This window comes from Cynocephalus volans, chromosome 6 (genome assembly GCF_027409185.1).
Source record: "Cynocephalus volans isolate mCynVol1 chromosome 6, mCynVol1.pri, whole genome shotgun sequence".
NCBI lineage: Eukaryota > Metazoa > Chordata > Mammalia > Dermoptera > Cynocephalidae > Cynocephalus > Cynocephalus volans.
In genome coordinates, this window is record NC_084465.1 from 21546860 (window position 1) to 21564180 (window position 17321).

Below are 17321 nucleotides of genomic sequence, written 5' to 3' on the forward strand. Positions count from 1 at the left end.
AAGAAATCCAACTCTGGAAGGCCAGTGATTTTCTTTGCTTGCTGGTTTTAGTCCATAAGTTGTATACATATGGCATATGCTTGATGCTCAGGCCTTAACTTTAGGAGCTGAATAACAGATCAAATCTGAATTCTCTGAAGCAGCTTCTTTTAGCTCCTCTTCTGTAGTCTCTGGAAAACCAATTTTTGGCTTTGCCAGCTGACCACTGTCTTCTTAAGGAAGCACACATTTCCCAGGGCCATATGTTTCTCCTCCCACAGTTTGCCGTAGTCTCATTGTTCCTTCTTCAGAACCACTGGCATAGAGTTCTCCATCAGGAGGAAAGCTCACACAGTGAATAGGACCAAAGTGTCCTTTGTAGGATGCTAATTCTTCTCCACTATTAGAATCACACTTACAAAGTTTAAAATCGTCATCGCCTACAACAAGAAATTCTTTCTCAGGATGAAGAGATGAAGAATTGATGGAATGCAGGAGCTTGAAAGGATTTGACTGGGTCCAAACTTACTGCACTATGAAAAGCAATAGATCTTCCATGTTATAACCAAGATCTCTCCCTCAGGAATATATTCCATACTATTAACACACACATTAAAATGTAGAGATTTCACTTATGTCGTAGGAGCATGACCCCAAAGGTGATCAGTTTTATGTCAGCTGGAAGAACCTGTTTATCTTCACTGCACCACACAGGCTTTTGAATTCCAGAGGTGTAACCACTGACTTCCTGAGGTTCTGCTAGGTTTGTTTGAGTCAAATATGCATAACAATTTATCCTGTCCCCCCCCCCCCCCCCTGTCAACAAATAATTACTATCCTGTGTGAAATCCACAGTCTTGACAGTGCGTTTAAGAGCTAGGGTCATCAGCTCACCTCCTGAGACAGCATCCCACACTTTGGCCATGAAATCTGGAGCTGCTGTGGCTGCTTTGGTGGCATTCTTATTCAGTGTTGCACCCCAAACAATACCTTTATGACCCCAAAATGTTCCAGTCCGGTCTCCTGTATCACCCTGACATAGCATAGGTTTACCATCTTTGCAAGCGCTGATTAAGAAATGCTCATAAGGCATGATGCCACAGAAAGCCAAATCAACCCGGGCGGCGTGTGGCCCGAGCAGGAGAGTGGCGTCTGCCTCACTGGTGAGCAGAGGGGAGGTGTCTTTTCTCTCCTCAGCTGCTGCTCCTAAGCTCCCCAAGGCGCCGGCCCTGACACTGGGACTGGGCTAGAAAACAGAAAAAGGGGGCCAATCCGAGATTAGGAGAAGGTTAGGGTGGGGTCAAGGAAGTCCGCCCTGTGCAAGTGACAGTCGCCCCGAGGGAGAGAGCATAGGAGGGAGAAAGGGGGGAGGGGAGATCCACAGAACTGCGATTTTTGCCAATTGATCTTTTATTCTTACACCTTGCCAAACTCATTTATTACCTCTAATAGGTTTGTTGTTGTTTTGTTTTTGTGAATTCCTTAGGATTTTCTATAAACAAGATCATGTGTTCTGCAAATAGAGAAAGTTTTACTTTTTTATTTCTAGCCTGGGTGCCTTTTATTTCTTCTTCTTGCCTAACTGCCCTGCCCATACCTCCATTACAATGTTCGATAGAAGTGTGGAGAGTAGACATCCCTGTCTTGCTCCTGATCTCAGGGGAAAAGCACTCAGTCTTGCACCACCAACTGTGTTAGCTGTGGGATTTTCCAAGATGGTCTTTATCAGGTTGAGCAAAATTCCATCTATTCTTAATTTGTTGAGTGTTTTTTAATCATTACAGAAAGCTGTGTTTTGCCTAACACTTTTTCTTCATCTGCTGAGATAAGCATGTCCCTTTTTCTCTTTATTCTATTAATAAGGTGTATTAAATTGTTTAATTTTCATATGTTAAACCAACCTTGCATTTCTGGGATAAATCCTACTTGGTCATTGTATAATCCTTTTTACATATTGCTGAATTCAGTTTGCTAGTATTTTGTCTTACTCTTTCGTCTAGAACTTGGTTAAAAAAGTACTATTTATTTGGCCCCTGCAATCTTCACAATTACCTTTTCTGAGAAACCTTCTCTGATTTGCTCCTAGCCCCAAATAAGTCAATATGTGATCCCATAGCACAATAAGTAGCATTCATCCCGTTAGATTGCTATGTCTGTTTACTTGTCACTCTCTCTGATACTTGAGAACAGACTATATTTTCTTTACCATTTTATCCCAATATCTAGCACAATCACTGATTATTAGCAATTTGGGGTCTCTGGGAAGCAAATATCAGATTTTAAAAGAACATGAACAATGATGGAAAGGAGATTATGTGACAAAGGTTAAATGTAAGAGAGTGGCTGAGACAGAGAATAGTCCCAGGACGGTTAAACCTAAAATGAACTGAGATTTGAAAAATATGGTGACAACAAAACTTTTATTTAGCTATATTCAGAATGAAAATATATCAAGGAATGTTTAGACTTGTGTTTCTGGGATTGTTTTATAATATTTATGGATGACAAAGAGCAGAATTTCTCAGCTCTTAAGTTGCTTCTGTTTTTTTTAATTAAAAAAAAAATTTTTTTTATCCACTAAGTCATATGCTTCTTTCTTTTCTATCAAGTAGAGTTTTCTTCTAACTGGAAAGGGGAGAATAAATATTGGAAGAGATGACAGAAGTCAAAAAGCTCTGAATGAGTTATCTCCATCCCAGACATATTACATCCCAATTAAGGAAAGCATTTGCATATAAGATCACAGAACCATTGACAATAATCTTTTAAAAAATCAAAGAACTGATTCTCCTCTCCCTCCTCAGTGCCTAACTTGTCAGGCACTTAAGGATCAATTCCTTCAAGAAAAATTCCCTGAGATTTCCAGGCTGGGTTATATCCCCTTCTCTGAGCCACACAAGCAACTCTTGCATACCATTATTACTCATTCTATCTCATTCTTACTTTTTTTTTTTTTTTTTTGTCTTTTTCATGACCGGTACTCAGCCAGTGAGTGCAATGGCCACTCCTATATAGGATCCGAACCTGCGGCGGGAGCGTCGCTGCGCTCCCAGCATCGCACTCTCCCGAGTGCACCACGGGCTCGGCCCATATCTCATTCTTACTTTAAGGAACTATTTGAGTCTTATTAAACCTTGATGTCTGCACCTTAAGTGATGAGTAGCTCATCTAGTTGAAGGGAGGAACAGACCTCTTTCAGGCAGAGAAGACAGCATGAGCAAAAGCATCAGAAAAAAACTGATGTTTTCTAAGGCAAAGAAGATCATCCTTGAAAAGATTAGGGGCTAGATCATTGGAAGTCTTGCACATCATGTTAGAGAACTTGGTTTCTATGCTGCAGCTAGTAGTTATCAGAACAAAAAATATTTTTTTAAAGTAACAGACCATTATTGAAAGAAAAATTACACAAGAAAGCTATACAGGATGAATAAGAGTTGGATGGGCTAAGTCCCAACTGGCTTGGCTTCCTGGCAATTCTCATTTTAACTCCCCAAAGTGGTATGACACAAAGTGTAGTCTGCAGATCGCCAATATCAGAATTATCTGAGATGCCTTATATAAAAAAAATGCAAATTCAGGGGATGACCCCAAAGGTCTACTCAATCAGAAGCTGATGTTTTCAGGTTAATTCTCATGTCCATTAAAATTTAAAAACCAGACATTCTGTAAGACAACTTGACCAGAATCTTTTAAAGAATGCCAGTGTTGTGAATGACAAAGAAAGGCTGAGCTGATGACAATTAAATGCAATTCATGATCCTGAATTAGATCCTGAATCAGGGAAAAGTTTTGCTCTAAAGGACAATATTGGGACATTTGGCAAAATTTAACTATACGTAATACAAAATAGTATTGTATCAAAGTTGATTTTCCTGGTTTTAATGTAAGAAAATGTTCTTTTTGTTGGAGAATATATGCTGGAGGTTTTTAGGGGTAGAGGAGTGTGATCCTACAACTTATGCTGAAATGGATCATTGAAAAAATATAGATACATAGATGGATAGATAGAGTTTTTTGTACTATTCTTGGAATTATTTCAAAATTAAAAGTTAAAAAATTAAAAATAATTAAAAAGTAAAGCCTAAAACAACTGAAGCCCCAGTCTTAGAGCAGTGCCAGCTTCAACCCCTGTTAGATGACTGGCAATCACTAAAAGTCTTTAGGCAGTAGTGTTCCACAGTCAGATTTTGTGTTTTTGGTAAATCACTTTGATGGTAGGAAGAAGGGTGGAATTAGGATGATTATATGAGGGGTCTTCCAAAAGATCATGGAAAGATTCATATTACTTTCTAATTCTTTTTTTCCATAAACTTTTTGAAGTACCTTCATATTGGTGGCAGGAGAACCAATTAGAAACCTATAGTACTCCTGGTAAATGGATAAGGGTCTCAAAAAAAGATGGAGAAAAAGCTCATGAAGTAAAATCAGCTGGATTCAGTGGCTGACTGGATATGAGAGATAGAAATGAAAGGGAGAAAAAAAGGATGACTATCAGGTTTCTAGCTTAAGTGGTTATGTAGATAGTACTGCTACCAATGTTGTAGAGAATACAGGAGGAGGAGTATTTACTGTGGAATTAGATGAAGTTGAATTTGGGTATGTAGAACATCTGTGTGAAGATGTATAGTGGATAGTTAAATGTAAGAGTCTAAAGCTTTGACAAGAGGTCAAATATATGTGTGTATATATATATATATATATATATATATATATATTTGAGGGGGGTCTTTGAAAAGTTCATGGATAGATCTGTATTATATTTTAATTCCACTTTCCATGAACTTTTTGAAGTACTCTTGTATATGTATATATATCCACACAATACATATATAGTATAGCAATATGACATAATCGAGATCAAGAGTTTGTGAAAGGCTGAACCTAAGAAGATTGAATTTAACAGGAATAAATTTAAGGCCCAGCATGTTGAACAAAAATGCCAGCTTAAGGAGTAAAGAATGGATGAGACATAACTTAGCAATAGCATTATGAATATAAAACCTCACAGGCTTGAGAATTTAGGAAAGTTGCAGGATATAAAATCAACATACAAAAGTCAGTAGCATTTCTATATAGTAACAGCAAACTGAAAAAGAAATCAAGAAAACAATTCCTTTTAGAAGAACTATTAAAAAAAATGATGCCTAGGAATAAACTTAACCAAGGAACCAAGGAGGTGAAGTATCTCTAACCTGAAAACTATAAAACTTTAAAGAAAGAAATTGAAGAGGACACAAATAAATGAAAATATCCCATGTTCATGGATTGGAAGAATTAATATTGTTAAAATGACCATGCTACCCAAAATGAGCTACAGATTTAATGCAATCCCTATGAGAATATCAATGACGTTCTTCACAGAAATAGAAAAAATAATCTTAAAATTCATATGTAACTGCAAAAGTCCCTGAATAGCCAAAGCAATCCTGAGAAAAATGAACAAAGCTGGAGTCATCGCACTACCTGAGTTCAAATTATACTATAAAGCTACAGTAACCAAAACTGCATGGCACTGGAATAAAAACAAGTACATAGACCAAAAGAACAGAATAGAGAGCCTAGGAATAAATTCACATACTTACAGCCAACTGATCTTTGACAAAGGGGCCAAGAATACATATTGGATAAAACACAGAGTCTTCAATAAATGGTGCTGGGAAAACTGAATATCTACATGCAGAATGAGACTAGACTCCTACTTATCACCACATATTAAATCAATTCAGAATGGACTAAAGATTTAAATGTGAAATCTGAAACTATGAAAAACTACTAGAAGAAAACACAGGGGAAATGATTCATGATATGGGGCTGGGCAAGGATTTTTTAAATTAAGACTTCAAAAGCAAAAGCAATTAAAGAAAAAATAGATAAGTGGGATTACATCAAACTAAAAAGCTTTTGCACATCAGAGGAAACTGTTAACAGAGTGAAGAGAACCTACAGAATGGAAGAAAATAATTGCAAAATATACATCTGACAAGGGATTAATGTCAAGAATATACATGGAACTTAAACAATTCAATGGCAAAAACACAAATAACCCAAATGAGAATTGGGCAAAAGGATCTTAATAGACATTTCTCAAATGAAGACATACAGATGGCCAACAGATACATGAAAAAATGCTCAACATCACTAATCATCAGGGAAATGCAAATCAAAACAATGAGATACCATCTCACCTCGGTTAGAATGTCTATTATCAAAAGGACAAAAGAAAACAAGTGTTGGCAAGGATATGGATAAAAGGTAACACTTGTACACTGTTGGTGGGAGTATAAACTACTACAGCTATTATGGGAAATGGTATGGATGTTCCACAAAAGATTAAAAATAGAACTACATATCCGGCAATCCCACTACTGAGTATATACCCACAGGAAATGAGATCAGTATGTCGAAGAGATATCTGCACTCCCATGTTTATTGCAGCACTATTTACAATAGCCAAGATATAAAATCAACTTAAGTGTCCAACAATGGATAAATGGATTAAAAAATGTATTACATATACACAATGGAATACTACTGAGCCATAAAAAAGAATGAAATCCTGTCATTTGCAGCAACATGGATGGACCTGGATGTTAAGTGAAGTAAGCCAGGCACAGAAAAACCAATACCACATGATCTCACTCATGTGTGGAGTCTAAAAAAAAAAAAGTCGATATTATAGAGGCATAGAATAGAACAGTGGTTACCAGAGCCTGGGGAGGGGAGGGGAGAAGAGAAAACAGGGAGAGGTTGGCTAACAAGTGCAAAATTACATTAGATAGGAGCAATGGTGTTCTATTGCACAGAAGGTTGACTATGGTTAACAGTTAAGTTTGTATATTGCATAACAGGTAGAGGGCAGGCTTTTGAATGTTCTCCCCACAAAGAAATGATAAATGCATAAAGTGATGGATATGCTAACTATCCTGACTTGATTATTATACAACATGTATATGTATCAGAACATTAGATTGTACCCCATAAATATGTACATTTACAATGTGTCAATTAAAATAAAACATTGTAGATTTGAGTGTATGTAAATCCAATATGTCAATATTTTATGATAATTTTCAAAAGGACCAATACAATCTTAAACTGCATTAATAGAAATCTGGTATGTAGAAAGAAGTAAATGAGAGTGAGATTATGCACTTGTTAGGCAACATGTGCAGTACTGTGTATAGTTTCATTTAAGCTTGAATAGTAACAGATAAAAGTAAAATAAGATGGTAAAGAGACTTGAATCATGGTGTATTATGGATCGTTGAAAGAAATGGAAGGAAAGTTTCAGGGAAATAAATAATAGCTTTAAAAAAATATTTAAGCTCTAATATGTAGAAAGGTATTACAGTTGTTCTCATTGTCTCAAGGAAAATGAGTCAGAACTGTTTACTTTTAAGGCTTCTTCACTATTTGTGTTATGAGAGAGGGCAGATTAAGGGAGGTGGATGAAATTTACAAGTACATGTTTTTAACTCAAAACAAAAAGAACTTTTCAATGCTATAGCTCTCTAACAATGAAATGAACTATCACCAGGTGTAGTCCATTGGAGGTTGGATGAGCCTGGATCCTGTAATGAGTAGGAGGTGAGACTAGAGTACTCTCAAGGGTTCTCTCTGCTCTAAGATTTGGTGAGATGGGAGTGAAAAGATTAGACAATGAGGTAAATATTCTTTTTTTTTTTTTTTTTTTTTTTGGACTGGGTAAAATTATGAAGAAGCAGGTTGACACATAATGAATTTTAACTGGTTTCCCCTATGTGTTTCTAGAGCTAGAGAATTTTGAAATTTCTGGGAAGGTGAATTGTTCCTTGGCTATCTAACTTTAAGATGATCCGTGTGTAGGACTTGATCAGATACATACTATTATATTGCTCACATTCAGATGACAGGTAACCACTCATTGAGGTCTATCGTCCTATTTTACTCACCCAAACCTTGATCAGGCAACTGTCTTCTGAGGTAATCAACTGTATAATCATCTGGTACATTTGGCCTTGTAACTAGAGAAGATAGTAAAAGATCATAATAGCATGAAAGTAATTCACTGACCCGTTGAAATTTCACATTTTTCCTCTTTTTTAAAAATGAAAAATGCTAGCAAATAACGTCTAGTTAGTAGTTTAGCTCAATGATATTAATATAAGTGGTCTTCACAGCTTATGAATTTTTGTTGCATTTTAAAATGTTCATACCTTTTTGGGCCAGCAATTCCTTTTCTAGGAATATATTATAAAGAAATAATTAAGAATACACCCATTTAGAGAGTTATAAGATTTTCATTGTTGTTTACAATAGAAAAAAGTTGGAAACAACATAAAAGTTTAACAATGGGGGTGGCTAAATAAATTAAGATAACTAATAGAATGGAATACTTTACCACCATTTATTCACATGTAAAGTGGTTTATAATATATGGTAATTTTAAATGAAAAAGTAGGTTTCAAAATAACATGAAGATTATATGATTTATTAACATGGAGTGTATGTGTATAGATATAAGAAAAATGTCTAAAATAAATCTTCTAAAATGTGATTTTTACTTTTTTAACCTTACCTTTTGTGAAGTATAACATATATTTAATTTTTCCTGTTTTACCTTAAAAGTTTCTAACAATTTTTATTTCTGTATACATAAACTTTTTATTTTAAAATAGTGTTAGTTTTACAGAAAAGTTGCTAAAATAGTACAAGAGGTTGCACATACCCTGCACACAGTTTCTCCTGTTACTAATATCTTATATTAGTATGGTACATTTGTCACAACTAATGAAATCATACTGGTACATTTTTATCAACTGAGCTCCATATTTTATCAGATTTACTAGTATCTTTTCTCTGTCCCAGTATCTCATTCAGGATATCGTATTACATTTAGTTGTCATGTTTCCTTAGACTCCTCCTTTGGGCTATGACAGTTCCTTTTTTTCCTCCCCTTTGTAGCAGACTTTATTTTCATAGCGGTTTTAGTTTGAGCAGAAAGTGCAGATACTTCTCATATCCTCCCCTGTGCACATACAGTTTCTCCTATTATTAACATCTTACATTAGTGTGCTACACTTGTTAGAACTATGAACCAATACTGATGTATTGTTATTAACTCAGCTTTGCATTAGGGTTCCCTCTATGTGTTGCACAGTCCTACGAGTTTTGCCAAATGCATAATGTCACGTATCTACCATTACATTATCATACAGAGTAGTTTTGCTGCCCTAAAAGTCCTCTGTGCTCCACCTATTCAGCCCTTCCTCCCTCCTTCCTTCCATCCTTTCCTGAAACCCTGGCAACCATTGATTTTTTCCCCATTAGTTCAAACATTTATTATTTCTTTGTGTTAGGAACATTCAAACTCCTCTCTTCTTTCTAACTGAAATTATACACAAGTTGCTGTAATTATCGTCACCCTACCGTGCTATAGGACACTAGATGTCATTCTGCCTACCTAGCTGTACCTTTGTATCCATTAGCCAACCTCTCCCTGTCCTCCCTCTTCCCTTCCAGACTCTGGTAACTGCCCATCTACTCCACTCAACATGATCAACTTTCTCAGCTCCCACACATGAGTGAGAACATGCATTATTTCTTTTTCCCTTCCTGGCTTACTTTACTTAACATAATATCTTCCAAGCTCATCCATGTTGCTGCAAATGACAGGATTTCATTCTTTCTTATGGCTGAATAGTATCCCATTGTGTACATATACCACAGTTTCTTCATCCATTCATCTGTTGATGGACACTTGGGTTGATTCCATATCTTGGCTATTGTGAATAGTGCTGTATTTTTCTTATTTTTATTTCTAATTTTTGACAGTAATTTTTAACAAAAGAATACATAAAAGTTACATATAAAAAGCAACTGAATTGCTTAGCTGATCACTATCAGAAAGAATAGCTAACTTAAAGTTCAAGTGAATTAACCATCTTAATTATAACAGAATTCTCCCCTTTCCGTAGTATGGTTCTTTTGTTTTGGCTGGCTGGTACAAGGATGGAAACCTGGACTGTCTTAGTGTGGTTCTTATCTCCATTTCCATTTTTAATTAGTCTGCTATATCACAAACTATATGGATATATGTACAAGTATATATGCTGTATATATATTTTTATGTTACCTCAAATTCTTTTTGGATGTAGGTTGTGCAATATAAATGTATAATAAATTAATACATATACACATAAAATTAAATAATTAAAATCAAAATATTGCTTAAATTATGAGATTTTTTTTCCCCAAAAGACCTCAACTAGAAATAAGGTGACAGAAATTAAGAGAAAAAAGCAACAAACAAAAACCAGGGATACTAGTCCATTAAAGATCCCGTATCAGACTTTTAGCAGGTTGCAGCAGAAGCAAATGAACAGCCTATAATTTAATTTCTCTCCTGGTTCATCCTCTATTTAGTTACAAAATGAAAGGAACAAGATGGCTTTTAAAGCATAAATCCCTACACTCTGCTTAGAGAAGAGACTTTTCAAAACCTTGGGGCTATCCTCAAATAGGTGGACCTCTCCACCCTCCAACGTAATTGACTACCCCTTTCTCTTTGCTCCTTGGTAACCCTGAATAGACTACTGGCATTGCCCCTGTAACACTGTGCAAAACTTGTTTACGTGTTTTCCTGCCCTGATTAAAAGATGAATTCCTGCAGGAAAGAAATGGCAGCATATTGTTACAGAAAAAGCAACCAAGGAAAAGCAGACACTCAGAGAGATGAAATCAGATGATTTATTATGCTAGCAGTCCCAGGTAAACTCCCGTTCCAAATTCCTGGGCAGGGAAAACTGGGGTTATATACCTTTCTTGAGCAAGCACGCAAGCTTTCTTATTGGCTCTGTCTGTATCTAGACAGAGTTACTCAAACTGGGGGCTTCACAATGTGGGTAAGGGGCTTTATTAAACTGGGTCACAGAAGCAGGAAATGTGGTTAGGGGGCTTTCTGCAAACCGAGCCTGCCGGTGTCTCACACACACAGGCCAAGCTGACAGGCTCTGACCACAGAGTCACTGAAGAGCTTCTCACACACACAGACAAAGCTGACAGCCAGGCAAAACCGCAGAATTACAGAAGCTGAAGATGCAGTTAACTGTTAACCCTTAACACACTCTTAGGTGTCCCTTACAAGCAAGCACATTCCAGTTGCAAAATTAAAACAAGGGGAAGACAAGGAATTTACATTCCGGGGTCTTCTTTAATATACTTCTTAATATCCCTTGTACCAGGCACAGTGACAACCTCACAGTTGTGGCACAAAAAAGTGTTTGTTGAGTAAATGAGTTAATTGTTTATAAGCAAGTAGAAGCAGAACATTACCTTTCACATCAGGATTTGATTCTTTGTTTCTTTGCAGTAAGTTTCCTCTACCATAAACCTAGTGGAACACAGAATCAGAAGGAAAAAAATACTGTGTTATAAACATGAAAATGAGGTGTATTTCCTATATGATTTATGGTATGATGGGTCTTCAGCAAATGTTTCTCATTTTATCCTTCTAGGTTTAGAATGACCAAAAATAGCTTATAAATCAGAACCTGCTAGTATCTTTCACAACATTACTTTTCTCCTGTATCAATGAACAAAAGAAAATATTGATATTATATTTTGGCATCAAAGAGATTAAAAAATTTTTCCACATCACATATAACTTATTTATGATGTGGAAGAGATGGAATAAAAAAAAAATGGTATGCTTATAATCTCACTTAAATTGGAAGAATAAGACATAGGAGGAGAACAGTGTCAAATGGGTAAAGATATATAAAACTATATGAAAATATATAAACATATTGCAAAACTGTGTTTATATTCAAAAGACAAAAAATGTTTTTTGAAGCTTGTAAAGAAGTCCAGAGTAAGGAAGAGCATAAACATATGACACTGCTTTCTATCTTGAAAGGACTTGCCAATATGACCCAGTTAGACTAAAAGAAACACAAAACACTGGAACTGGGATTGCTAATCTTTAGTCTACAAATCATTATGTGACCATGAAAACATTTAAAATGCTCCATACTTTTGTTTCTGTATCTGGGGCATATGAATACTATAAAGAATTTTCTAAAAGGAACTGAGGAAGGAAAAAATTAAAAACATTTTTGCCAACATGAAATGCACATCCATGCACAATATAAGTGAACCATGAAATAGAATTAAAAGCTAAAATCTATTTCTTTATAGGTATAATTGATTGGCAGATAAAATTGTTATAATCAGTATGAAAATGAGAGAAAAATTTTAAAATCAAAACTTTATTATTGAAGGGAAAGAGAAAGAAATATTCTAGAAAAAATGACACAAAGTTGAAAGTAGCAATATGTAATCACTAGAAATTGGAGAGACAAGGGGTGAAATCAGGCTGAAGAAAATTTATTTGCAATAAGCCTTGATTTGATGAAATCTGGGTGTCATTTTTAGACCTCATCACTTGAGTGAAATGATGCTGTGAGTCATAATCAACTATTACATTTATCCCATAGAAAAATATCACTGGTGATCTTATGAATGTGATCTACAATTTCTAACCATAGTAATCTATAATTGCTTTTGCTGAAAGTCTTCAAAATCAATGACTGAGAGTGTTTTGGTGGAAAACAAAGTTAACCAAAATACTTTAAAAATAGTTTGCCAATAATATTTTTGGGATGTGTTGATGTCTTACAAGCAAACAATTAAAATAACAAATAGTTCAAGAGCATGGATTTAAGTTGTCCTCAGCCATTTACCTTAGTTAAAATGAGATTGTTCACTCTTTTTTTTCAAGATCAGTAGAAAGGAAGTTTCAGGATTAGTGACCACAAACCCCTATTTGCTTATGGGCATTCTTAGAATGTATGCAATTTTCTGAAAGCATTTGACCAAATAAAGATTATTTTCCATTTGGAAATACCTAACCTTACATATAGATTATGATTTCATGACAATTTTAAAACTCCAATTAAGAAAGATGCAAATACATGAGCATTTAACATAGAGGAATTTATCATATTATATCTTAAATATAAGTTGGATAGATGAGAAAAACCTCTATGTGAATATAGAGAACTAAATAAATGTGTCGTGCAATACACATATATGAAAAAAAAAAAAAAAATCCCAAAACACAACCTTGTTTTGGTTATTGGGTCCTACAAATGACTTTACACAGTGAGATTAATTAGAGGTTTTACCAGAAAAAACTTTTAATCCTATTCATATAACATTCTTCAAATAATGTAATTTTAGAATGGAGAACAGATTAAATGGTTGCTTGGGGTTAGAATTTGTGGGTGAAGGGAGCAGGGGTGGCTATGAAGGGTACACATAAGGAGCCTTATGTGGTAATGAGACAGTCTGTATCTTGATTGTGGTGATAGTTATACGAAGACACAAACGTGATAAAATTACATAGAACTGTTTGTACACACACGTGCACAAATGAGTGCATGCATATTTATAATCAGAGTAAGCTCTATGGACTGTATCAATGTCAATTTTGTGGTGTTGATACAGTATTATATTTACACTAGATACTAACATTGGGGGAAGAGGAGTGAAGGGTGCATGGTACCTTCTGCATATTCTTTTTTTACAACTTCCTGTGAATCTATAATTATTTCTAAATAAAAAATTTAAAAAATAGTTAAGTGAGTAAGAGAGAAAAATAATTTCAAAAGTTTGTTGGGGCCGGCCCGTGGCTCACTCGGGAGAGTGCGGTACTGATAACACCAAGGCCCCGGGTTCGGATCCCTAAAAAAAAAAAAAAAAAAAAAAAAGTTTGTTGGAAATTAGATTCTGTTAATTCAATCCACATTTAGCAGATGGCTCTGTATTTGGTGCCCAATATTTGCTGAATGATCTTGTCACTGCTCACTTTAAATTTCCTACTGATGTTTGATCACCACTATATTTTCAAAACAACTTTTGATATTTTTTATTTGTTTGGATGTTTGAGTACAAATCTCCGAATCTTCTGGGTGTGGTACTCCGGTCTTCTACAACTACTGGTTTCTCTGTAGGTAACAGAGGCTTATGGATTGATTGACTGGATCCAAGGATGGATTTTTCAACTACCTATGTGATGGATCTTGGACGTGACCAGCACCATTGTGCACACAATAACCACAAAATAGCTCCCGGCCTTGTCTTCTACTCCAGCACCAAGCCCCTCCCCCCTTCCCTTTACGAGAAGCCTCCTGACTTCTGCAAAACAGAAACCCTTTTGCTTTGCAAGGGTGCAATTCTCCACCCTGGTCGCATAGCTTCCGCATTAGCATAATGTCCCTCCTTGATTGTATCAGCCAGCCCTTGGTGCCCTATATAAGCTCTCTCACCCCCACACCTGGTGCTGTCCTCCATTTTGAGGGCAGCCCAGCAGATGCTTTTCCTTTAGTAAAGCGTGATCGGTCCCCGGCGTTTTGGCTCACTTTCTTTCAGTTGTCACTTTAATTGTCCTTCATTTGTGTTTGTCAGGCTTATTCTCCAACTAGACAATTCTAGTGAACTCTGGGTACTGGTTTTCCTCCCCCCACCTCTTCCAGGGCTTGTTGTTGTTATTTGCTTATTTGTCTGCTAACTGGCTGGATTATTTTAATAAGTTCATTTCCCTCCTGCAGTGCTAAGACTCCAGTGTTGGTTCTCAGGAGAGCAGATTTGGCTATGTCCACATTCACCCCTGGATGACAATGTATTTAGCAGGGCTCTCTTTGAAAGTCTCTTTCCCTGACCACACCCAGCTGTTCAACTCCACTAATTTCTGGCTGATTGCTCTGTTGTCTTCAACAATGCCCTCTGGCATAATTTGCTCTTCTGACTAATCCAATCAAATTCAGGCTCCTTTGAATGAACAGTTCTGGAGGTCAGTGTTTGAGATTTGGTCTGACCCCAGTAGGGCTCCTCCCAGCTGTCTCTTTCCCCAGTTCTTTCTAGCAAACTAGCTAGTGTACAATTTAGCCTGTATATCCAATGAATCTACCAATTTCCTCTTAATTGCTTTTTATCATAGTTGCACTGGTTTTGAGGATGCCCTTAAACTTGAATTTCTCCATGCTCTGTTGCAAATAAAGTCAGTTCTTTTGGGAAGAGATTAGGCTATCTGCTTTATGGCCTGATTTCCCTCAAGGCAAAGTTTCCAAGCCTTTGCTCTGGAGCTCGGGGTGGAGTCAATGGCACTCTGCTCTCTGAGTGATATCCCTAGTTTAGGAACTGAGATATGGATGGAAGGAGGGCAGTAGCCCTAGGTCTTCTCCAATTGCCTCTTCTAGTGTGTAATCACCATTTTACAAGCCAAAGCAAGGATGATCAGGGCCCAAGTATTCTCAGTGGTATAGCACCCAAGGTGAGTTTCCATCCCATGAATGGGGTTCTGACTAGAAGAAGGAAGCCCCCATCTCTTGTCTTTATTCAACTGGAATTTAGCCATAGGAACAGGTAGCTGGAGGCAGGATAAAAAATACTGACATCCTTCCCCTCCTGAGAAGATAGCCCTCTTGTAGCTGTGGAGAGAAGGAGCCCTATTTTCTTGGCTGCACTAGTCTGGAATGGCATTTCTGTCTTACTGAGCTGGGAGGTGGGGAGGGAAGAAGCAGTCTTGATTCAAATCCCACAGGCTTTTGCTGTTTTAATGAGTTTTAGTAGATTTTCTTGAATAGATTTTTTTTATTTGCTGTATGCCATTAGACCATTTCCAGAGACTTTAAATGGTTTTTTTTTTCCCCTTAAATAATTTTCACCAGTTTTGCTGGTGAATGGATTTTCAGAGTTCCTCATGCTGTCATGGTAGAAGTCAATCTCTCAGCACCATCTATTTTTATACCCTTATATTCTCATTTAATTTTTCTTAGTTTTAATTTCTTTCTTCTTGCCACCCTGGGTGCATCTTAATAAGCTTCCTTAAATACTTTTTAGAGTAAGATAAGTATAAGTGAAATTTAAATATGGTACCTTAATAAGACTCACCTCTCATTTGCCAAGGATTGTTTGTATTTGTATAAACAGTAAATAATATGAGTAAAATTTTAATCACTAACTTTCCCCTGAGTAAAATTTTAATCACTAACTTTCCCTGGGGGAAAAATTAGGGTATAAGAGAAGAGAAAATAACTTGCCATTCTCTTGCATTTATTTTTTTCAAAAACTGTTAACCAGATCAATGAGGATTTACCTTTTGCTCTTCTCTGGCATTTTGGTGGCTTGCTAAGATAGAATTTCTTTCCTTCTTTGTTTTCAGGTATTTTTTCTTGGTTTTTATCTAGATAAATGAATCATATTTAAAATCAATATTTAGTCAACACATGTAAGTTAGTATATATGGAGACATAAACTATCTTGAGGCTTCCACTTCTAAGAAGATGGAGAACTTCTTTAACTATTTCTCTCACTACATATAACCAAATACCCTAGATATTTTACACAAAACAAACATAAGAAGCTCTAAAAGGTAGAAAGAGAAGGCAGAACAGCTAGAGATTTCAGGAGCAGAGAAGCAGAATGATGGGGCACTCCTTAGATTTTCTTTCTGTCTCATATATCCCAGCCTTAAAGGTGGAGAAGCCAGTAACTCAGAAATGCCAATGAATGAATATTTTTAAAAGCCCAAACGAAAGCCTGTGTCCTCTAGCCAAAGGACCAGAAGAGGGGCAGCCTAAAAAGAACAAAACCTTTGGATAATTACTGTTCTATTCATGCCTAACACCACAGAAAAAACTGTGACCCATATAGTCACCCATGCCAACAAAGGCTGAGTGGGAGCCTTGAATTCTATGCTTGCCAGGCTCTAAGGAGGTATCCCAACACCTTCTCCAAAGTAGTGTCTGAGAAGGCTAAGCAGGGGAACAGGCAAATAAACACATGAAATTATGTTCAACATCATAAGCCATTAGGAAATGCAAATTAAAACCACAACATATGTATCATAATGGCTAAAATAGAAAGTAGAAATAGACAGTGACACAAATAAATGAAAATGTGTCCCATGTTCATGGATCAGAAGCATTAATATTGTTAAAATGTTCATACTACCCAAAGTGATCTACAGATTCAATGCAATTTCTATCAAAATTCCAATGACATTTTTCACAGAAATAGAAAAAACAACCCTAAAATTTTTATAGAACCACAAAAGAGCCCAAATAGCCAAAGGAATTTTGAGCAAAATGAACAAAGCTGGAGACATCACAGTATTAGACTTCATAATATACTACCATGCTATAGTAATCAAAACAGTATGGTACTGTTATAGAAACAGACACACAGACCAATTGAACAGAATAGAGGAGCCCACAAACAAATCCGTGCATTTATGGTCAATTGATTTTTGACAAAGGTGCCAAGAACACAAATGTGGACAGTCTCTTCAATAAATGGTA

The 17321-nt window shown here is 36.2% G+C and overlaps 1 protein-coding gene and 1 pseudogene across 1 annotated transcript in view; both read right to left on the reverse strand.

Moving 5' to 3' along the window:
• AGBL3 (AGBL carboxypeptidase 3) overlaps positions 1–17321 on the reverse strand; it is an 85575-nt gene that overhangs the window by 17509 nt on the left and 50745 nt on the right. The window contains exons 12-14 of the mRNA XM_063098966.1: positions 16118–16192; positions 11293–11350; positions 7911–7982 (exon numbers count right to left, since the gene is read on the reverse strand). Coding sequence (XP_062955036.1) covers positions 7911–7982; positions 11293–11350; positions 16118–16192 — 205 coding nt within the window. The remainder of the gene's footprint in view (positions 1–7910; positions 7983–11292; positions 11351–16117; positions 16193–17321) is intronic.
• LOC134380050 (serine-threonine kinase receptor-associated protein-like) lies at positions 88–2114 on the reverse strand (annotated as a pseudogene).